Here is a 21,569-nt window from a genome sequence, read left to right on the forward strand (position 1 = left end):
AGATCTAGTATTTTTTATGCTTTTAGTCGATCGAACCGACCTCACAATCAGTGTTTCTGTCAGTTTTTTACATAAATTCCATTTCGTTCGGGGAAGGGCGGGGGGAACCACCCCCCGAAGAGATGCCTGGAAGAAACTCTGCTTACAATATCTGCCACCTCGGCTCTAGGGGTCAAAAGTGAGCGCAGGTGCTCACCACTTTATATAATCAGTACATTTAACAATGAAATCAGTAGATCTAAATCTACTTGAAAATACGTTGAAAAGAAAGAAGTCGACAACACACAATGCAGCGTCTTTGGTGTCGTTGGTAACACCGTCCAGACGCCCCAAAAATATATATATATATATATTCCATTCAATATTTTTTATTTAGAATCTACTAATTTGTAATTCTGTTTGTATCTGCATGAGACTCATTATTATATTTAATATTAATCTGGTTCTCCCATTTGCTTCGTAACAAAATTTCGATATTATAATTTGTTACAAAGGGAAGTAATGCTAAAATAATGAACAAGGAAAATAAACTACAACGAAAGCAATACTGAATACTGGAATTCAGGAGCTCAACTTTTTCTTAAAAAAAACACGGGAATGTAAAGCAGAAGTAAGTGATTAAGGTTATGAATAACATTTCTTAGAGTCAAGTATTAGAATCTAGTGATTTTTAAAATGACAACACGCATGTTAGAAATGTAAGATCCAGTTCTAAGCTCACAAAGCCAGGACCCAGCCATCAGAGACGAGAAGTCTGCGACCTTCCCAAGTTGAGAAGTTGTCTTGTTTGGTTCTTCACTGACTCTTTAAAGATTATTAGATCTAGAATCTAGATTTAACTAGATTGATAGATCTAATAAATAATATTCTTGAATCTAGCATACTGAAGAGACCCTTCTGTATCAGACTTCGGTAAAACTCCATTTTAGCGTATTTTATTCTCCATTGCTTGTTTACCTCCAGTCGAGCGTATTTTATTATAATAACCGAAACACACCAAAACATTAGGAAAACACGATTTATATATTTGTATTTTTGTTTTTCACAAATGAATAAAAATGAATATTTAAAAAACACGACTTATTTATTTGTATTGTATTTTTGTTTTAACAAATGAATAAAAACAACAAAGAGACTGACTGAAATGCTTTGTTTGTTGGTTACAAAAATAGAGATGCACACTTTGTACAAATATGTGCTCCAATTTCAACTAAACTGAATAGAAGTATTAAAAGGCATAAGGGGTCGTCCATAAATAACGTCACACTAATAGGGGGGAGGGGGGTCCATAATTTTGTGACGGTGTGTGATGAGGGGGGGGGGGGGATCAGATGGTGCAATGTCACACTTTTGCATTATAAAAAAGCAATGTTAGAAAACAAATTTTAGACGTTATTTCGCGTTTTAGAAAACGGTTTTAATAAATTGTAATAGGGGTTGACAGAGTTCAGACAAGCTTTTAGAAAAAATATCGCCGACCTTAGGGGGGGGGCGCCAAATTGAAAGTTTGAGGGGGGTGCAAATGAAAAGTTCGAGGGGGTGCAAATTGAAAGTTTTGTCCCCGGGCGCCGGGAGGGGTCGCTACGCCTCTGACCCCACATCATTTTTTTTTTAAAGTCAGAAATTTACTCATGCAAAAAATCATACTTGATACATATATCAAAATATTGGGAAGGATGGTAGATCTATTATCATACTACTATGAATTTAAATAACATACAACTCTATAGTAAAAATATTTTTTTCAGTTTTGGCAAAACTGTCAAATTAAAAAACACAGTTTGTACATTTATAGCATAAATACAAAATTATAATACAGAATAATTAACAGTGTATCAGTTTTACCATGAGACAAATGCCTTTTTATAAAAATACAACACAAACAAGTCTTTTTTAAAAATATCAAATATTTTAAATATTTGTGAAAACAAAAATACAATACAAATAAATAAATCGTGTTTTCCTAATGTTTTGATGTGTTTCGGTTATTATAATAAAATACGCTCAACTGGAGGTAAACGACAAGCGGAGAATAAAATACGCTAAAATGGAGTTTTACCTCAGACTTCACTTAGAGTGGTTAGACTTAGAGTAAGACTACATTAAACAATAAACATAGGCCTCAAACTAATTAATAACATACTACTTAGATCTAGTACTTACTACTACTACTACTAGTAGGCCTACATACTTAGTACATACTACTAGATCTAGGTAAAACTCCATTTTAGCGTATTTTATTCTCCGCTTCTTGTTTACCTCCAGTTGAGCGTATTTTATTATAGAACCGAAACACACCAAAATATTAGGAAAATACAATTTATTAATTTGTATTGTATTTTTGTTTTAATAAATGAATAAAAATAAATAAAAAAAACAATGAGACTGATTTTTGTTTTAGATTTTGATAAGTTACTTTTGTCAAAACTTGAGAAAAATCCAAATTTAGAATATATTCAATATTGAATGTGCTGTGTGTCAGTTAGAATTTTCATGGCAATGGGTGAAGTACGTGTATGTAAACGTAACTCACAATTTGCAAGGCGGTTAAGTTTGTATTGTTATAACAATAAGTATCTCCCAGGCATGATACTATAAATAAACATTTATGAACTTACAATGACCCCAAAACTGAGGCCAACACAATTTCAAACAGCTATTGCCCTAGCTAAGACGTATGCTGATAATTTAAGTCAATGTGAACTCACGGTGAACCCGCGACCATGTAAGGATTTTTCTCCCGCTGACGATCATACGATATTTAATTGGAACAGATTTTTAATGTTTTTTTTTACCTTTTCTAATTAAAAATCACATTCATAAAAAAATAAGTAGATCTAGTGTTTTCCTAACGTTTTTGTGTGTTTTGGTTGTGTTTATAATAAAATACGCACAACTGGAAGTGAACGTGAAGCGGGGAATAAAATATGCAAAAATGGAGTTTTACCCTAGATGTACATACATCTTCTACTACTACTAGTGACTAGTGTAGTCTAGACTAGATCTATATCTACATTATCTAGATCAAGATTTTAGATTTATGTTTAGTTAGGGGCCTACTGTTTTAGTACAAATCAATTAGTATGTAATAGTAATAGTATGTATAGATAGGCTATAATAAATTAATAGCAGATCTAGATCTAGTTGTAGTAGTACTAAGTCACCAACTAGCTAAGCTGAAGCCAAATGCCTTCCTTATGGCTTATAAATAGTAGGCCGACAGAGTTACGATACAATAATAGTATAGTACACATAAATAAAACCATGAAAGTTGTTTATGGCATTCTCCAAGTCAATATGACATAAGGAAAAAGAGCAGATCTAGAATCAAAATTTATAAATAAGAAATCTATGAATAGTGTGAGTTTAAGTTTAATGACATTATGTTGGCCCTATAACTTGTATTACTAGCCTACTACAGATTTATGATTGAAACATCAGTGACTATTCTCAATATTCATTTCTTTTTTTCTTTTACATTCTTAATTTTAGTGTTCAAGTATTTTTTGTCTGTTATGCGCCATATATTGTAGATATTTCCGCTAAATCTAAAATTTTCTCAATTTACAATTTAAACATGACCACCAAATAATAGACATTCATATTTAAACCATTTGGCACTCATTTTGAAGGCTTTATCTTGTGTTAGACTAAATTACTAAATTTCACCAGACTAAATTGATCATTTATTATCGCTCACAGTCATGACACGCAACCCCTCTCCATTACAACCTTGTTATATCACCCTTGTGTTTTAAGCATGCTACGAATCTGGTTTGGCTTTTTAACTATCTATGCGCAAAAGTTCCTCACTGGTGAACACCATAGAGGTCGCATGTTTTTTTTTTAAATTTTGTTTGTCATTTCCTTGGAGGTCTTATAAAAAAGTTTCTTGTAATATTTGCTTTATTTTTTCAAAGACTGATAAACCTAATAGTGCTACACTATTCCGTTCATTTTTGTACTGCTCTGGCTGATATTTTTAAAGTTCTATTAATTTTAATGAAACGAACTTTTAAATTTAGCCTTCGTTCTCCAAAGCAAATTTTGAAATGTTTTTCTGCCTCCTATTGCTTGTTTTTATAACGTGAAAACCCATCCATTTTCCTTGTGCTAAACATTTTTAAAAGTAATTCTAAGAAGGTCACTGAAGCTAAGTTTAAAACATACTATTTTTTTCACTGTATTCTAGTTTCTACTTTGAATAATCATTCCTTAAATGGCTACTAAGTACTAAGAAAACCCCTACTACCTACTAGATCTACTAACACAAACTACTAGTTAGTAGACTGGTAGTAGGGCTACTAACTAAAATTTACTAATTTTTCTACTAAGACTTACTTACTTATTGCCTACTTTTTTTTAGTACCAATTAGGCCTAGATTATATCAATAGTAATATTATTTGTCATTGCTAGCATTAGGTCTTGACTAACAAAAATAGTAAAAAAAAAACCCCAGTAAAATGGGTGAATTAGTGCAAATATTCCCATTTGTACTCAAGAACTTATTACTTAAATAAATGTTTATCATCCTATTTTTTTTTAAAATTATTTTCATTACAGATTGAGTTGAAGACCAAAATGTAATGCTGTGAAATTAATAAAAATAACTCTTGGTACACACCTTCATTTTTCAAGTATTTTTAGCTTATACCTGCATTTACCATGAGCTTTGAAAGCCAAGATGCTGACACCTTTGCTGGTAAATATATAATTGTCACATCTAAATTTTATATAATTGATGTTAAGTTATTCATTTTAAGATTATGCATAAATGACATCACATAGCTTGAGGAGGGGGGGGGGGGGGTTAGAGAGAGAAGTGTGTCTTCACACTTATGTAAATAAAAAAAAATTGACCAATGTTGATCATGAAATTGATATGCTAGAATAATATTGTTCTTATTTAACAGTGATTGGCAATATTTTTGTTGAATGCAGCCTAGCTTTGGACATTACTTTAATTATTTACCTTATTAAAGGAAAGCAACTAGGATTTTAGGAAGCAGTTGTGTAATTAAACAGCAAAATTCTAAATTTGATAGCAAGAAAAAAGGGGATCTGCAAAAAATGTGCTACCTCACTAATGGATGATCCAATGATAAAAATAAAAAAAATATATATATATAACTTGAAATGACTAGGCCCTATCTCAATGGTGAAACCATATACAAAAATATCTGTCAATCATTAGTTGATTCAAGTAACTTTTCCAAATCATATAGAAGGCTGTTTTTTTTTTCCTTCTAATTTATCACTTAATAGGTGAAGATGAGAGGAAAAGAGACTCCAGTAAAAAGAGAGATGGCAAAAAGGAAAAGAAAGAAAAAGGCTATCAGATGTTTGAGGAAGAAGATTCTGAGGAAGAAAGGCTAGTTTTAGCTGAAGAAATCAGGTGAGAATATTGGAGATAGCCTTGTAAATTAAATTGTATTTACCGGAATACATGTACATATATTAACTACTCCCACCATTACACTTAGTCGACTTAGTTGATTCTCTGTGACAATTCTTAGTTTTAAATTCAATTACTCCTGTGGGCCTACAACATTTTAATACAATAATTATTTGACTATTACGTAATTTATAAATAGGTCATTAGTATTTATTATTTGCTACCATATGACATACATAATTAATACTGTATATAACATCCTGGTGCTTTTTAATAATTCTCATACAATTCTTGTACAGAAGTCCAAGCAAGAAGAAGGACAAAATTATTCCAAGTTTTAAATTTCAAGTCAGGAAAGAGAAAACCAAAGAGAAGGTAACTCTCATGAAAACATTGTGTTTGATAAAAACAAAACAGTCTAATTCATCACCTTGATTATATATTTATAATTAGAATTATTAGAATTATTCTGTAGAATTTTTAAAGTGTGTCAAATATTAAGTTTGACAAGACCATGACACATGATTACCTTAGCTTATCACTTAGGGAAAAGACTATGTGATAATATTATATACAGGAAGGCCTATTCCTAAATCATGCTATATACTATATATGATGCCTTATTTGAATGAGTTATACAATACTTCTTGAGGTTTATTTAATCAACTGTGTGTTTTCATGTACAATTTTAAGTGAAATATTATAAACTTGAAGGCAATCAGTTATGTTGCTATGATAATTATTCTTGTTTCTGTTTTAAATTTTGCATGTATAATAGGAAGAAAAGAAAGAAAAGGAATCCAAGGAAGAAAAGGAAAAGAAAAAAGAAGAAAAGAAAAAGAATAAAGTAAAAGACAAGAAGAAACTAAAAGCTGGACACCATGACACTGGAACAGTCATAGTAGAACCTGGTAAAAGTTTTGTATTTTACACTTACAAAACATGGAAAACAAATATTTCTCCATATTTATTTGAGGATGATGAAAACTTTAGACAGGTTTCATGTTATAAATTTTATCACGTTTTATGATGACTTCTGAAATTTAATTTGTTATTTTAGATTAAAGTAATTTTTTAACTCAAGTATATGAATGTTACATAAAAATGTTACTTTTTTAAAGTCTGTATGTTGAATGAAATAGTAAGTTATAAGATATTTGTTTTGTTAGCTCTGAATGAGAATCCAATTTTTGGAGTGCCCCTGGCTACAGCAGTGGAGCGGAACAAGTCCCATGATGGCATTGAGCTGCCAGCCATTGTGAGAGAGTGTATAGACTATATTGAGGAGTGTGGTTAGTGCTGAGCTATACATTTCTTTCATTTTATTTTATTACTTCAAGCAGCATTTAAGCATATTAATAATTATCAACAACAATTCAAATTCACAACAACATGAAAGACTACTGGTAAAGTAGACTTTAGCTGTGACAATACCTTTAGGGAAATCTGCAATGTTTTTTTTTCATTACATTACCTTCTTTTCTCCTGTTTCTAGTTAGCCATTTTTCAAACCTAAGCTTAGGTTTTAACCAGAAATCAAACAAACAGCTATACAATGAATTAAATGTATCACTTTTCAGGTCTAGCTTGTGAAGGAATCTACAGAATCTCTGGCGTCAAGTCTAAAGTTCAGCACCTGAAAGACTGCTACAACCGGCAGCAACCGGTTCACCTGTTTGAGCATGAGCCCAACATTGTTGCCAGCCTGTTGAAGCAGTTCTTACGAGACCTACCAGAACCAGTACTAACCACAGCCCTTATGCCAAAGTTTGAAGAGGCTTCCAGTAAGATTCTCTCCTTTTGTACACTCTAGTGGTTTTAGAATTTTCTAGTTTTTTTTTTGTTTTTTTTTTCCTGTTTCGGTCAGTTATAGTAAACAAAAAACAAACTTTTAAAAATTTACTTTCACTTTTAAACTGTGTGGTAATTTAATACACACTTGTTTTTAGTAAATAAATGGTTACCTTGTATTATATTTATTTTAAAAATATTGGCCCTATATTATTTTACAGTGCTTACAATTGTAATTGTTTACTTCATTTAGCCTACAAAAGTAACAAGAAGAAAGTTGAAGGTTTCAGTAAGTTGATCAATGACTTACCAACATGCAACAGACTTTTGCTTAGCTGGATGATAGTCCATATGACACATGTTATTGAGCTGGTGAGCTTGGCATTTTTTTTTACTTTCTCGTATATACGAAGTATAGAGAAAGTATTGTAATCTTGCACAAAAATAACATTAAATTTTGAGTTTTCACCATTTTACTCCTCAGTCCTTCATCACATCCGGAGTATAGAGGACTTATTTTAATCAGGCAAAAATTATAAATACAAATATATAAACGTTTTGGCGTTTTATGCGTTATCGACTCGTGAAAACTGGACTTTGCAATTCTGTCCGTATGTCTGTGTGTCTGTCTGTGTGTAAACACGATAACTTGATTATCGTTACAGCTAGGTTGATGAAATTTCATATACAAGTATTTTATCAAAATCGTAGATCCTGATCAACTTTTGAGCGATTTCCGATAACCGGAAGTGGTACTTTTTCTACTTTCAATTTTTCAAAAGCCTATAAGTTGCGTATTATTTTAGATAGATGCATGAAATTTCACACGTAAGTAAAAGATCTAATTCTCTACCTTCTATCACATTTTGAGTAATTTACGTTGACCGGAAGTACTAATTTACGCTATTTCCGATTTCTCAAAAAACGCATGTAAATTTATAAAGTACTAATAATATCCCACACTTTTATACACAAATTATTAGGCGTTCACTTGGTGTGGGACGGAGTGGTCTAGCGGTAGAGAGCTGGACTGCTAACCTGTTAGTCTCCAGTTCGAATCCGAGTTCAAGTCAGTAGACCGTCCCTGAGTCCACCCAACTCTGATGGGTACCTAACTCCTGTTAGGGAAAGTAAAGGCGGCTGGGCATAGTGCTGACCACACTATCTCTTCATATGCCGAGGTCACAGAAACAAGTGAACTCTACTTCACTTGCCCCATAGACCGTTAGGTTTGAAAGGGAAACTTTTCACTTGGTGTGCAATTCTTTTTTTTACGAGATTCTATTCTATTATAAAAAGTTTAAGTAATTAAAAATGGATAACAAATATTGTCTATGTCCTGAGTTGCCATCCCTCGTAATTTTATATTATAATATTCGAGAAAGTTTAGGGGAGATCACTCCTGGTTTATTACTAGCTTGAACTAGAGCTGACTCACTTAACAATTTATACAAAGTTCTCCACAATTTTAGGGAGATCAGCAACATTTCTACAGTTTCCAATCTATGTTTTTATATTATTTTGCCAGCACAAGGAAAATAAAATGACGTTACAGAATGTGAGCATCGTACTGAGCCCAACCATGCAGATCAGCCACAGAGTCTTGAACGTCCTGTTCTCTAATGTCAACGAGCTCTTTGGAGATGTACTCTTGCGCAAGTGAGCTGTTCTAAACTTCTCAGTTACACCATTTGACAAGGAATTATTACTAAAAATTTCAGTACAGTAAAGTCTTTTAAAGCATTGTGTATTTTTCTTTAAAATTATGGTTCTTAACCTTTTTGGAGGTGTCAAACCCCACAATTTTCATTTGCACATTCACCAATGCCTTCTTAATAATTATATCATCCGCACCGACAAAATATGATGATGAGTCGGGTGTGTGTGTCTTGACCTCTGTAGAACCCCTGAGACTAACTTGCCAACCCCTGGGGTTCTATTGAACCCAGGCTAAGAACCACTGCTTTAAAACATCAAATAAAATTTTGAACATACATATCTAACTTTCACAAATATACTTTTCCAGCTAATTTGAAGTTTATCGAAAACAAATTTCAGATATATTCCACCTTTAAAACCTGCCCATTCTAAATGGTCACTAGAGCTACCTGATAATCCATCGGCTTTAGAGGAAGAATTAGCCAAACAGGTAATTACATAATCATACTTGTATAACAATATTGGTTTATTAAAATACAATATCCTGCACATGCCAAAGAATTGGCAACAGGTTGAAAAGTTTCTTTTGTTGCTTTTTTTTGTTTCGTTTATTGCATCATGTAAATATTTTTGTTTAATGTTCACTTGTCAGTGATTTAAAAGCTGAGCTGACATGGATTGCTTTTATTAAATTTTTAGTGCTCATCTTGTTAACTTATTGGTTGATTTTGTTTTGAACAGGTATTTTGGTGAAACCAATACATTAATTGAATCTACATTAGGAATCTTTGTTATACTGATAAATTAAGTTCTTATATCTGTTTTCACCAGGAATCTTTGTTGAACCAACTTCACGCTGAAGTTAATTCTGGCAGAGATGACCCAGACACTGTGGACCAGCTGTGGGAAGTTCAAAGGGTCGTCACCCAGTTGAAAAGAAAGGTCAGGGTTCATCTTTATATTTTAGCTATATTTTTTTATTCATTGGATTTCAGCTGTTTGTCAAAGTAACATAGCATTTATTTCTCCAAGCATTTTACCCTTTAAAATTAAATTAACCAGCTGTAAAAATCCATTTTTCTTTGCATCCAAAAAGAATGTATTATCTTCATCCATCATAATACTTTAAAAGGTCTTTGTAGATTTATCATGGTTTAACAAAAAAAAATGAATTTTTAATTTTAGATTTATTTAAAATGTAGAATTTAATTTCAAATGTTTACAGATCAAGACAGCTAAAAAAAATGTTGAGATGGGAGAGAGGAGACGAGCTAACCCTGATGCTAAAAGGTCATCCACTGCTTCCATCCCCTCCCTCAGTGCCCCAGAGGACCTTCAGCTTAGCCTGAGGCCAGCACCTGACCCAAAGGTTGCCAGCACAACAACGGTTGCTGCGGTTGTCGAGAAACAACCTGATGATGAACATCAAGTCCAAGTAGAGGCTGCACTAGAACCTAAAAAAGGTGTTACATTCGCTGAGAGTAGCAAAAAAACTAAAGCCCCTCAAATTGGGGAAATTAAAAAGATGGAAGAAGAAAAGAAAGTGAAAGAAGAGGTAAAGACTGAAGTTGAGAAAGTGCAGGAGGGCAAGGAGCCACAGGAACAGAAAGCCAGTGAACAAGGGGCAGGGGAAACTGCAGAAAAACTTGAAAATGACAAAGAAAAACACATTAAAAAAGAGGAACTAGCATCAGCCCAGACCAGCCCAAATAAAATCACGGAATCAGAAAAGCAAGTTCCCTCTTCAGATGTTAAACAAGAAATTAAGGAACCTGCAAAGGAGAAAGATCTGAAAGAAAATGTATTGCCCCAAGAGAACAAAACTCAAGCAGTAGAAGAGCAAAAAGCAATTGATAAAGCAGAAGTAACTGAAAAGAAAATTGAGCCAATAGAAAAGCAGGCTGCTGTAGTTGAGAACAAAGAACAGGAAGTTGTCAAAAAAGCAGAAAAGAAAGATGTACCTATCTCAACAACACCCCATGAAGTTATCAGTCAAGTAAAAGGTCGTTTTGAAGTGACAACCAAAACTGAGGATGTTCCTGAAAAGGTTGCAGAGCCAGCTAAACCCTCTGAGCCAGATAAATCTGCAGAGCCAGCTAAACCTGCTGAGCCATCTAAACCTGCGGAGCCAGCTAAACTTGCTGAACCAGCTAAACCTGCTGAGCCTAAAGCTCCTGCTGCCACTGCACAGATTCATGCAGCAGAACCCAAACCCCAGAGGGAAGAAAACAAACCCAAACCAGCAGCTAAAGTTGAATATGTCTACAGGAAGCCACCCAATCCACCTTTCATGTCTACAGATTTGTTGAAGCCAATGAAAGCTGAGATACCCAAGCCAAAGCCCCCAGTAGAGGATACTGAAGCAAAGAAGGAGCACATGCGGAAGTCAGAAGAATTGAGAGAGCTAGAAGAGGAACTGCTTGGGGAAAAGAAAAAGAAGAAAGAGGATTTTGGTAATAATTTATTTTAGTACAGCTTTTTTTTACATTTTTTAAATATGGATTTTGTTTTATTTAAAAAACTAACCAGTCTAATGAAATCCTTTTAAAAATGAAACTATTTTTGTTTTAGACTTGCCAGAAAATGTTGACATTGAACAGCTTTTAGAAGAGGAGTATGCCCTAGAACTGGAGAAAGAGGAATTGCTTGCCATTGGTAAACTTATTAATTAACCTCATCAGTTAATTTACTTTGTTATATCAAAGAGATTCATTTTGAATTACTTTTATTAAAAATCAAGTTTAAGATATTAACATTAAGTTAGAAATTACGATGCACAAAAATTAACAGCTCAGTATGTTACAAAATATTTATAATTTTTAAAAGTAAGTATCTTTTTTTTTATTTAACATGACACCAGGACGGGAGGAGTAGAGTTGCTTTGTTCATCACTAACGCTTTGTTTAGCATATTGATGTTTTTAAACCTTGCTGCAAAACCAGCCACCGCTTTATGTTGGCAGTTATACTTATAAAGCTAATTTAATTTCAAATCTCAACCAGCTGATGAACTGAAACAAAAGATTGCCACTGAGCGCAGTGAGATGGAAAGACTGACCCAAGAAATCCAAGAGCTCCAGTATTTGAGGCAGGACTCAGACCTTGAAGACTTGAGCACCAGCTCATCCTCCAGTGATGAGAGTGAAGATGAAGACGACCTGCAGGATTTGCTGAGTCAGCTTCTCAATGACAACGAGAACTTGGAGGTAATTAAAATAAACTCAGTGCCACATTGGGTTAAAACTAGGGGAATTCTGTTTTATATTCAATAAAATTTGGATCAGTCAAGTACTTAGATTTATTTTAAACCATTATACCAAAATGGTGATGAGTTTTATTTGCTGGTTTACTCAAAAATATCCCTTAATAACGGTTGGCCTACTTTTCTCTACACTATATTTTAATTCTGCTGGCCTTAAATATTCATTACTAAAATTCAGCTCTGTGTATATGTTTCACTCCACTTGACACTTTTTTAAATTTGCATTTTTATCTTTTAGATGAAGAATGCTGATCTTTGTCAAAAAATTCATGAAGAAAGGATGATTTGCCTGAGTGTCAAACTTCAGATCAGATTGCTTCAGCAGAAACATTTAGAAACCTCATATGGCTAATTTACTAAAGCATTGGTTTTAACTATTTCAATGAAATGCTTAACTCATTGTATTATCATCAAATAATGCATTTAATGTTGCTTTTTTTTGCTGTGGGTTTCATTGCTAATTAAATCATAACAGTTATTTTGTACATTAATGTCTAAATACAGATTATTTAATTAACGTTTTGTTTGTTTTGTGGGGTGGGAAACATGTTTTGTTGTAGACCTAGTATTTTATATCGCTAATGTTTTCAAGGAATTTCTTTCGTTTGAGGAAAATATCTACATTCCAAACTTGCTGTAAAAAATGTTAATTTTAAATTTGACCCCTAGTATTAACCCCTAAGAGCAAAATATCTTTCCTAACATAAGATCATTCAGAACCCTAATCCTATAGGATAGAAGCTGTGTTCATTATTGCCTAACAAAGCTTGCCCAGTAAATACTTTATGTTGTCAAATTTTAAGTAAAAATAGAATCTAACACTTGTTACTGCAGTGTTCAGAGAAATGTTTTAATTATTCTAGTCAACTATGGATGCAATTTATTTTAATCCTATAGCATACCCCTATTGTTTGCCTTATATAGTTTATCATCCTTTTTACAATAAAGTTAAAAACCTATCAACAAAATTACTATACTAATTTATTATCAAATGCTGAGTTGTTATAATTCAGGTTCCACAATTTAGGCTGGTTATTTGTTTTGTACCATCTAAAAACTTTTTTTTAAACATTTAGGAGCTTGAGGTGTAAATCAAGATATTCTAAAAAGCTAGTGGTTTAATTAGAAAGGCTTACACCATACATACAAACCTGCCATTACTAAATTGTGTGAATGTGATTTGTAACTATATTATTGAATGGTAAAGAGTGGATGAAAAAAAGGTAATAGAGCATGCTACTGCTAATACATCTGTATTTTGTTGTTCATGTTGTAAATTGTTGCCAAAAAACTTATAGAAAATGTACTCAAACCATGTAATGTGTGAGTGAATAGTGGTAGGTAACCAGCAGATTTTATTTGCTGCTGTTGATTCCAGTAGTATAGGCATATGCTTAGTTATCATTTACTAAACTTTGCTTAGGTTTACATTTAGATGTAAGTTTAGGGACTCAATGTATATGGATTTGCTATAAACTTTAAATTAAAATGTTTTTTAATTAGGGTTACTTGTAAATATAATAGTTTTTTAAATTTTGTTTGTATTTTTGCCTGCCTTTCCCCTTACAAAAATTCTGGTATGTATATTGTTTCTAATTACTGCCAGATATTTTGAGTATTAATTTGATGAGGTGTGATGAAAGGTTTTCTAAAAACATTTGTTTTTCTTTTATGAAGAATAAAATTTTATGATGTGTTGTTGTGGTGATTTTCATTGTATAAATGCTTTTATGAGAAAAGTGATAGTTTCCTTGCATGATAAAATTTAAAACTTTTATGCACAAACCCATAAAATAGTACACTATCCATATTATAGTACATTTGTGTGTTTTAATATACATAAATTAACTTGATCACAATGTGCAATTTTTCATTAAAGGAATTTGACTTGGATTATTGCAATGGTTGTCACTATTTTCTTTTGTATGATAAATCTGTATGAATTTTTTCTTACACATGGAAGTAACTGAAAATATATTTGGATCCAACAGATCAAAGCTCATCAGTTCCCTTTTTAAACACAAAACTAATAACTATTGATACAATTCAGCACTGGATGTATGGTTGTTTTGTTTATAAAGAGCATTCCCATCAACTAGCCATGCAATTGTTTGAAGCATAAAATTATAATGTAGTCATATGGCTACACTGATATCTCCAGTTGGTAGGTCCTATGATACAATGAAAAAACGTTAAAGTAGATAGGCCTACTAAAAATATTACTTCACTTTGTTTGCACTAAAAATAAGACCAGTGATGTACCTAGATCATAACTGAGAACACAGTTGTGCTCATGCTATCTCAGTTCTACTAACATTATTATTTAAATATATAACTTTAATGTAGTGATTTTTACATGATTGAAAAACAAATCATCTTAGGCTTGACATGTTCAGTGGTTGCATGTATGATGACGATGGAAAGGGGGGGGGGTGGAATTATTAAATGATAAATGTCATTCTAATAAGACTGCAAGCCTCCTTCAATTTGGTTACAAAATTTATCAGGGACAGGTTCTATTTAAATTTACATTTGGCAATATTGAGTACAGTATAGGATGAGAAAATTCTCCATCCCCCTCTTGGATCTCTAGCTAGTAAAAATAACTGATAACTGCATCTTAACGATAAAGCTTATTATTTGTTATATTAGGCCTAATATTTAAGAATATTTTATAGTCTCTAGGCCTATATATATTTATTTAATAATAATTGTAAGGCCTAAGATTGTAGTGGGGAAAGAATCAAAGAAGAGCTAATCTACGAATTTTAGTTAAATTTTAATACGGAGTTTTAAGTATCGTTGTCACATAGATTTCTAAATATTTACATTTGTTAAATGACTGTTTTAATAAAATACATATTTTTTGTAATTTTCTAGATATTTCTCTTTTAGAACTTTATTTCGATTTTGAAGTGGTATTTCGTTATTTCACAAACTCTTTTGGTTTTGTACGATACTTACTTTTAACAGTAGATCTAATCATTTGCCTTAACCCGGAAGTTATTGATGGGTGCGGTCTGAACGTGGCATTCTTCATTCAACTTGTAGCTAGATCTAATTGTTACTGTTACATCATCAATTTGTTTTTGTCCCTCATTAAACTAAATTAAACTATGATGGAATTATTTAATTGAATAACAACATACCATAAAGAAAGGTAAATTTAATCGGACTACTTGTAGATCTACTTATTATAATACTGTGATAGTGTACTCAAGTGTACTGTACTGTAGTGTAATCTGAATCTAACTGTTTTGTTTACTCACTGAGCTTTACACCTGTCTCAGTCAGTGTCTGTTAGTTACTAGATTCTAGATCTAGAAGTCTAGCTAGATTCTAGATCTATATAGATCTATATTATATAGACCTAGATCTAGGCCCTATTTATAAAATTTTATATCATTGATTAGGATTCTAGATAAATATTAAATAGGGAGGCTCACTAACTTAAAAGCGTCCTTGGTTGCTAACCAGAACATGGCGTAAGGATCGGACCATGACTTCCGGCGAGTTTTTCGACTTAGTTCCAGAGACCTTCTTAGAATTACTTTTAAAAATGTTTATCACGAGTAAAATGGCGGGTTTTCACGTTATAAAAACATGCTATAGGTGGCAAGGCTAAATATGCCAGAAAAGCATTTTCAGAAATTGCTTTGGGGAATGTAGGCTAAATTTAAAGTCGGTGTCATTCAAAATAATTTAACTTTTTAAATATAGATCTCCCTCTCACAAAATTGATTTCCAAAGTAAAGCATTATTAGTTTTATCATTCTATGAAAAAATAAATCAAATATCTTCAACACTTTTTTTTATAAGATGTGTCCAAAAAATGACAACCAAATTTTTTTATTTTTTTTGACCACGTGACCGCTATTTGAATGGATACGTTTACCTGGCATGGTTTTTTATTTTGCTCTTTTGTACAATAAAAAATGTTATAAAATTAAAGAAATAAAAGAATTCAAACATCACTTCTGTCTTGTCTTTTTTAAAATTCTTTTCTGATGACATTCTCTTAAATTTTTTCCCTCTATAAATATATCCCGACGATAGACGGGCCAATTCTACTTTTAGGAACTCTCTTGTAAAAAAAAATTAGATCTATTTCACGGTCAATTAAAAAGTTAAACCCTTCAGCTTTTAAGCAGGTTGTCATGGATGGATCCCTCATACCATAGCTGTGAGTGACCAAAAAATTTAAAATTCAATAATTTAGTCTAAAACTTGCAACAACTCCCAAAATTAGTGCCTAGTGGATAAAGTATGGACGTTTTTTATTTAGTTGTCATGTTTAAGTTGAAAATTGAGTACATTTCAAATTTACTAAGAAAATCTAATATTAAATATAGATAGTATTAAGATAGGTAATCTATCGTTTTGGGTACGTAAAATCGCCCGCAACTTGTAATGTGAAAACCAGGTGACTCCTTAAATTTTAATAACTATTGCACATTTTGAGGAGGATTTATGTTTTGAAAAATACAAAAATGTTTCCTTGTTTCATTTATGTACCTGTTTTTAAACAATTGAATTAAAACTTTTCAATAATAAATGAAGACTAGCGATGTTTCCAACAGATGCAACCACGCTCATTTACTATAGCAGCCATCTTGTTTAAGTTCTTTCTTTGTTAACTTATAGCGCGAGTCAGGGGAAGGCAACTCTATTTTACCAATGGCTGCTGTTTATATAGGAAATCCTGCTCGCAAACACTGCTGTTTAAAGTTAATTTCTGGCATATATTGATATATTTAGCCATTGATTTAGGTTTATTATTCATTTATCTATAATATTTGACACAAATATATCACAATATACTTCTATTACAGCCTTGACAGTAAGGTAACTTTTTCGTACATTACTAGCCGCGGGCGATTTTACGTACCCAAAACGATAGATTACCTTAAGATAGGCCTATAAGTATATAATAACTATATATATATTAGTAATTTTTAATCAGTAGGCTATCCAATTTTTTTACTTCAGTAGTAGGTGGGGAACATGTTTTCAACTTTTAATAATTTGCATTCCCAAATTCTTATTATAATTTATAATCAGGCCTAATATTGCACAAAAACTTGTAAATCTTTAAGCAACACCCATCCATGTACCCATTTTATGATTAGCAGAATCATCATTTTAATTGCTGTTATAATAATACTGTTCAACAATATCCTCTTCTTTTCACCACAGTGGTCGTGAAATACAATCTTAAAAAGATGTCTTAAGGCTCCACCTTCTTCTAATGTAAACATTTTTCAAGCAAAAACTAAACATTTTGTCATTTGTTGTTCTTAAAAGAAAAATACATCAATAAATTAGTATAAATGATGCCATTTTCCTCATTGGAAGAGAGAAAGTTCTACTTCAGATGAGAGACAGATTGGGGGGGGGGGGGGGAGATATCAGAAAAATTAAACTTTTTTATTTTAAAAAGAATTTTTTTTTAAATTGAATGTTAGCATTTATTTAGCATTTTATAAAGGACTTTTTCTTTCTAAATTTGTAGGCCAAAAACAAATCTATCTGTAGAAATAAATTGCTGTTTAAACACAAATAAATTTTATTTATGGGGCAGGAGGGTATTACTCACATATATAGAGAAAGAGAGAGGGAGTTAAATTGAACTATGTTCAAGGTATTAGATGTTCTCTGCCATATAATTTAGTATGAAAAGTACTGAATGAGAAATCAAATATAAAGGTAAACATATCTTATGCTGTAAATTTATTTTCAAACTTGTAAAATGTGTGGTATTTTCTGTTTTAGATCATCTTAATATCCATTGAGCAATATCAGAGTTCACCTGACTAAACCATGAAGGCCTTAATTCTTGTTGGAGGTTACGGCACAAGACTCCGTCCTTTAACACTCAGCATACCCAAACCTTTGGTTGAGTTTGGAAATAAGCCAATGCTGTTTCATCAGTTGGAAGCTTTAGTTGATGTAAGAGCTGTTTTAGACTTTAAATTAGAGCCCTTGTTTATTTCATTAATCTCTTAATTAAAAGTTGTGTGTGGTGCAACTTTCCCAATGGTAAGGATGCAAAATAATATTTTGGCCTATATAAAAAGTTACAAAATGTGTTAGTTTAAGGTAACTGAGTAATTCAAAGTGTTTTCTGTTCTTAGGTATTTAAAAGTATATTTATAAAACCTTGTTTAGTTTCTCTAACTGCTGGGTAGGTAGAGTCAGTTTTTTTATATTAGGTAACTGCTCAAACAACAAAGTGTCATGGAAAGATCATGTTACATAGTTTTGTTTATTCAGGCGGGAGTAAAACACATTGTGCTTGCTGTGAGCTACAGGGCTGAACAAATGGAGAAGGAAATGGAGAGCCTACAAAAACAGGTGAGTCAATGAGAAGCTTGCTGTATAGAACAGGTGTTCATTTATAGAGCCGCAACTTTTTTTTTGTGAACTATGAGCTTTTTCTTATGTTTTGATTTTCTAACTTTAGACTGCTTGTTTTTTTTCAGCTTGGTGTAAAGATATCAATTTCATTGGAAAATGAACCTTTGGGCACAGGTACATATAATCAATAAACAAAACCATCAATGTCAGTTATGTATGAGCTCTATCATCTTTCAGACCATTGTTAATAACTGGTAACACCTTGGAAAAGTTTAACTTTTTTTTCTATAGTTAGGTAGATTATTGATATATTTTTTTTAATTACTTACTTAAACTTAATAATTATTCATTTTCTTACTACTTGAATTTTTCGCTTACTTATTTTATTGGCTAAAAACTTTATTTTTGTTTCAGCTGGTCCATTAGCTTTAGCCAGAGATATTCTATCTCAAGATGATGATCCATTTTTTGTGCTCAACAGTGATATTATATGTGACTTTCCATTCAAAGATATGTTGTTGTTTCATAAGAACCATGGGAAAGAAGGAACTATTGTGGTAAGAAAAAGCATTCAATTTTTAAAGTATTGTTCCTTTAAATTTAAACAATTGTTCTTAATGATGTTGATTCTTTCTAAGGTTACAAAAGTAGACGAGCCGTCCAAATATGGTGTTGTGATTTATAATGCAGAAAATGGACAGATACAAAGATTTGTTGAAAAACCACAAGAATATGTTTCCAATAAAATTAATGCTGGCATGTATATCTTCAGTCCATCAATGTTGAAGAGAATAAAGGTTGGTATTTTCCCTTATTTTATAACCCTAACTAAAATGTTTTACTTACATCTAAAATTATACTAAATTTCTTTACCTGTTTTTATTCATTAAATATTGTGTTACAGCTTCAACCAACTTCTATAGAAAAGGAAGTCTTCCCAGACATGGCTCAAGATGGACACTTATTTGCCATGGAGCTGCAAGGTAACAATCGGCTTGAATGAAAGTACATATGCACATTTTAGATATGGGTTTCATAACAAAAAAAAATAATTTTAATTTACCGTCAGGTTTCTGGATGGACGTGGGCCAACCTAAGGACTTTCTAACAGGAATGTGTATGTACTTGACGTCACTGAAGTTTAAACATCCAGAGAAATTACATCAGGGTCCAGGCATTGTTGGCAATGTTCTTATTGTAAGCTTACTTCAGTCGACTTTTTGTTTAGCTAGTAAACTGGTTGTGTTCTTTTTGTAAGCTTATCACAGTCAACTTTTTGTTGAGCTAGTAAATTGGTTGTCCTTATTGTAATCATATGCACCTTTCCCTACAAAATTCTGATAAGCTTATCACAGAAAACTTTATGTACCTAGCCTATGTTTACAGCTTATTATTTATGCCTCATCAGTATTTTATAACACTGAACTTAATTTGACTGACAGGACCCAAGTGCAAAAATTGGCAACAACTGTAGGATAGGACCCAATGTTACAATAGGTCCCAATGTAACAATTGAAGATGGTGTCTGTATCAAGCGCTGTACTGTACTCAGGGAAGCTCATATCAAGTCTCACTCTTGGCTTGAGTCTTGTATCATAGGCTGGCGATGTGTGGTTGGGAATTGGGTAATTATCTTTTGTGCTCATTACTTCTACTTCTTGTTTCTCTTCGTTAATCGGACTGAAATGTACTTTAAATTTATCCAAAAAATAAGCTTCACTATAAAATAGTGTCTCGATTGCTAGTTTTAAATCAAAAATTATAGACCAAAATTGTTTTTTGTTTGAATTATTTTAATGTGAGTTGTGATAACTTCACTGTTTTTTTTCCAGGTACGAATGGAGAATGTATCAGTTTTGGGTGAAGATGTTATTGTAAAAGATGAGCTGTACATCAATGGTGGTAGAATCTTACCTCACAAGTCTATAGCAGAGTCTGTTCCTGACCCACAAATCATTATGTAAATTTATTAAGTTCATTTTCTGTACCACTTAGTAATATTATACACATTTTTTTCTCTGTAAACTTCATAATACCTGCCAGATACATAAAGGTCATTTTATAGTGGGACTCATGTTAAGAAGCTACCAGCATTTATCATGGTGTGAAAATCTTACTATGACAAAATTTTAAATCATCATTCAGAACATATTTTTAACAATTTTAATTAATATATCATACCTATGGTATGGAGACTGAATTTTGGTCTGTATTGTATGCTTAAATTTGTTTTCATGGTTGAATGAAATAGCATCAGTTTGATATTGAAATAGTGTACATATTTGACAAAAAGTATGCATTTAATTAAATGCTACTTATGGTTGACAAATTTTTACCGTCTTTTAAGATGTATTCTGTAATCTTTTTAATATGCAATTATTTGTTTGTAGCATTCTACTGCTGCTGATTAATGTTACTAAGTTTTTGAAATCCTGCTTAAGGAAAGCATTCACATCCCAAGCATTGACATGTGGAAGCATATGCCACGGCTTATACTTACAGTGTTCATACCATAATGTTCTGAGTGTATTGAGAAGTGTTAACAACAAACAACTCTCAAGCCATGTCAGAAGGTGAGGAAGAAATGAGCTCATAATGTATGTTATACACATTCCAGGAAACCATCATTTCATCAGTTCAAATGTTGGAACTAGTTATTATAAGAACAATGTGTATCTTAGTAATGTATTAAACTTGAGTCTTTTGGCTTAGCTATTGAAAAGTATTGTATAATATTAGGTTACTTTACTGAAAAATAGTGTGTATTATATCATTACTTTACTAATGTGTATTAGAAATATGTGCTTCTTGGTAATGTGTTAAACTTGAGTCTTTTGACATATCATTTTACTACTACTAAAACAGGGCTGCCTACACCAACAAATTTTGTAGGTAATAATGGCATTGATTCTTGCATAGAATTTTAAGTTTTATCAATAGACATCCAATGTTAACTATCACCAAATTTATTAGTGTAATGATAAGTCACAATATGCATGCTCTTTTTCTTAAAACAAGAAATGAAGATAATTAGTTGACTAACCCCCCCCCCCCCCCCCCCAAACAAAAAAAAAAAACCTATCAATTTGGTATTGATTAATCAAA

General features: G+C 32.1%; 3 protein-coding genes across 4 annotated transcripts in view; all 3 read left to right on the top strand.

The window, feature by feature from the left end:
- Positions 1 to 21,569, top strand: part of LOC131958447 (ragulator complex protein LAMTOR5-like) — a 182,498-nt gene that overhangs the window by 137,887 nt on the left and 23,042 nt on the right. The gene's annotated exons all lie outside the window — the stretch shown is intronic.
- LOC131958439 (ralA-binding protein 1) lies at positions 503 to 14,000 on the top strand. Of its 2 annotated transcripts, none has more exons than XM_059323480.1 (15): positions 503 to 610; positions 4,565 to 4,703; positions 5,267 to 5,396; positions 5,696 to 5,771; positions 6,175 to 6,307; positions 6,566 to 6,688; positions 6,977 to 7,180; positions 7,441 to 7,559; positions 8,716 to 8,846; positions 9,246 to 9,336; positions 9,678 to 9,788; positions 10,072 to 11,299; positions 11,418 to 11,501; positions 11,849 to 12,051; positions 12,346 to 14,000. In XM_059323480.1, the coding sequence occupies exons 2-15, from the start codon at positions 4,667 to 4,669 to the stop codon at positions 12,457 to 12,459; spliced, it is 2,784 nt and encodes a 927-aa protein (XP_059179463.1). In that variant the 5' UTR covers positions 503 to 610; positions 4,565 to 4,666; the 3' UTR covers positions 12,460 to 14,000. The 2 variants fall into 2 exon arrangements, with proteins under 2 accessions (XP_059179463.1, XP_059179464.1); XM_059323481.1 differs by having other exon boundaries at positions 508 to 623.
- Positions 15,110 to 21,519, top strand: LOC131958442 (mannose-1-phosphate guanyltransferase beta). The gene is made up of 10 exons (XM_059323490.1): positions 15,110 to 15,267; positions 17,880 to 18,056; positions 18,381 to 18,461; positions 18,590 to 18,638; positions 18,879 to 19,021; positions 19,103 to 19,261; positions 19,369 to 19,447; positions 19,534 to 19,661; positions 19,907 to 20,089; positions 20,297 to 21,519. The coding sequence occupies exons 2-10, from the start codon at positions 17,928 to 17,930 to the stop codon at positions 20,426 to 20,428; spliced, it is 1,083 nt and encodes a 360-aa protein (XP_059179473.1). The 5' UTR covers positions 15,110 to 15,267; positions 17,880 to 17,927; the 3' UTR covers positions 20,429 to 21,519.

The sequence above is a fragment of the Physella acuta genome, unplaced genomic scaffold (assembly GCF_028476545.2).
Source record: "Physella acuta isolate Inbredline_101_S28 unplaced genomic scaffold, ASM2847654v3 ptg001328l, whole genome shotgun sequence".
In the NCBI taxonomy this organism is placed as follows: Eukaryota; Metazoa; Mollusca; class Gastropoda; family Physidae; genus Physella; species Physella acuta.

Excerpts from the sequence above, each read along its gene's own strand:
- LOC131958439 (XM_059323480.1), top strand. The coding sequence starts at position 4,667 with ATGAGCTTTGAAAGCCAAGATGCTGACACCTTTGCTG. Across the intron at positions 4,704-5,266 it reads AGATGCTGACACCTTTGCTG|GTGAAGATGAGAGGAAAAGA; the intron begins GTAAATATATAA and ends ATCACTTAATAG. Across the intron at positions 5,772-6,174 it reads AAGAGAAAACCAAAGAGAAG|GAAGAAAAGAAAGAAAAGGA; the intron begins GTAACTCTCATG and ends CATGTATAATAG.
- LOC131958442 (XM_059323490.1), top strand. The coding sequence starts at position 17,928 with ATGAAGGCCTTAATTCTTGTTGGAGGTTACGGCACAAGACTCCGTCCT. Across the intron at positions 18,057-18,380 it reads AGTTGGAAGCTTTAGTTGAT|GCGGGAGTAAAACACATTGT; the intron begins GTAAGAGCTGTT and ends TTGTTTATTCAG. Across the intron at positions 19,022-19,102 it reads GGAAAGAAGGAACTATTGTG|GTTACAAAAGTAGACGAGCC; the intron begins GTAAGAAAAAGC and ends ATTCTTTCTAAG.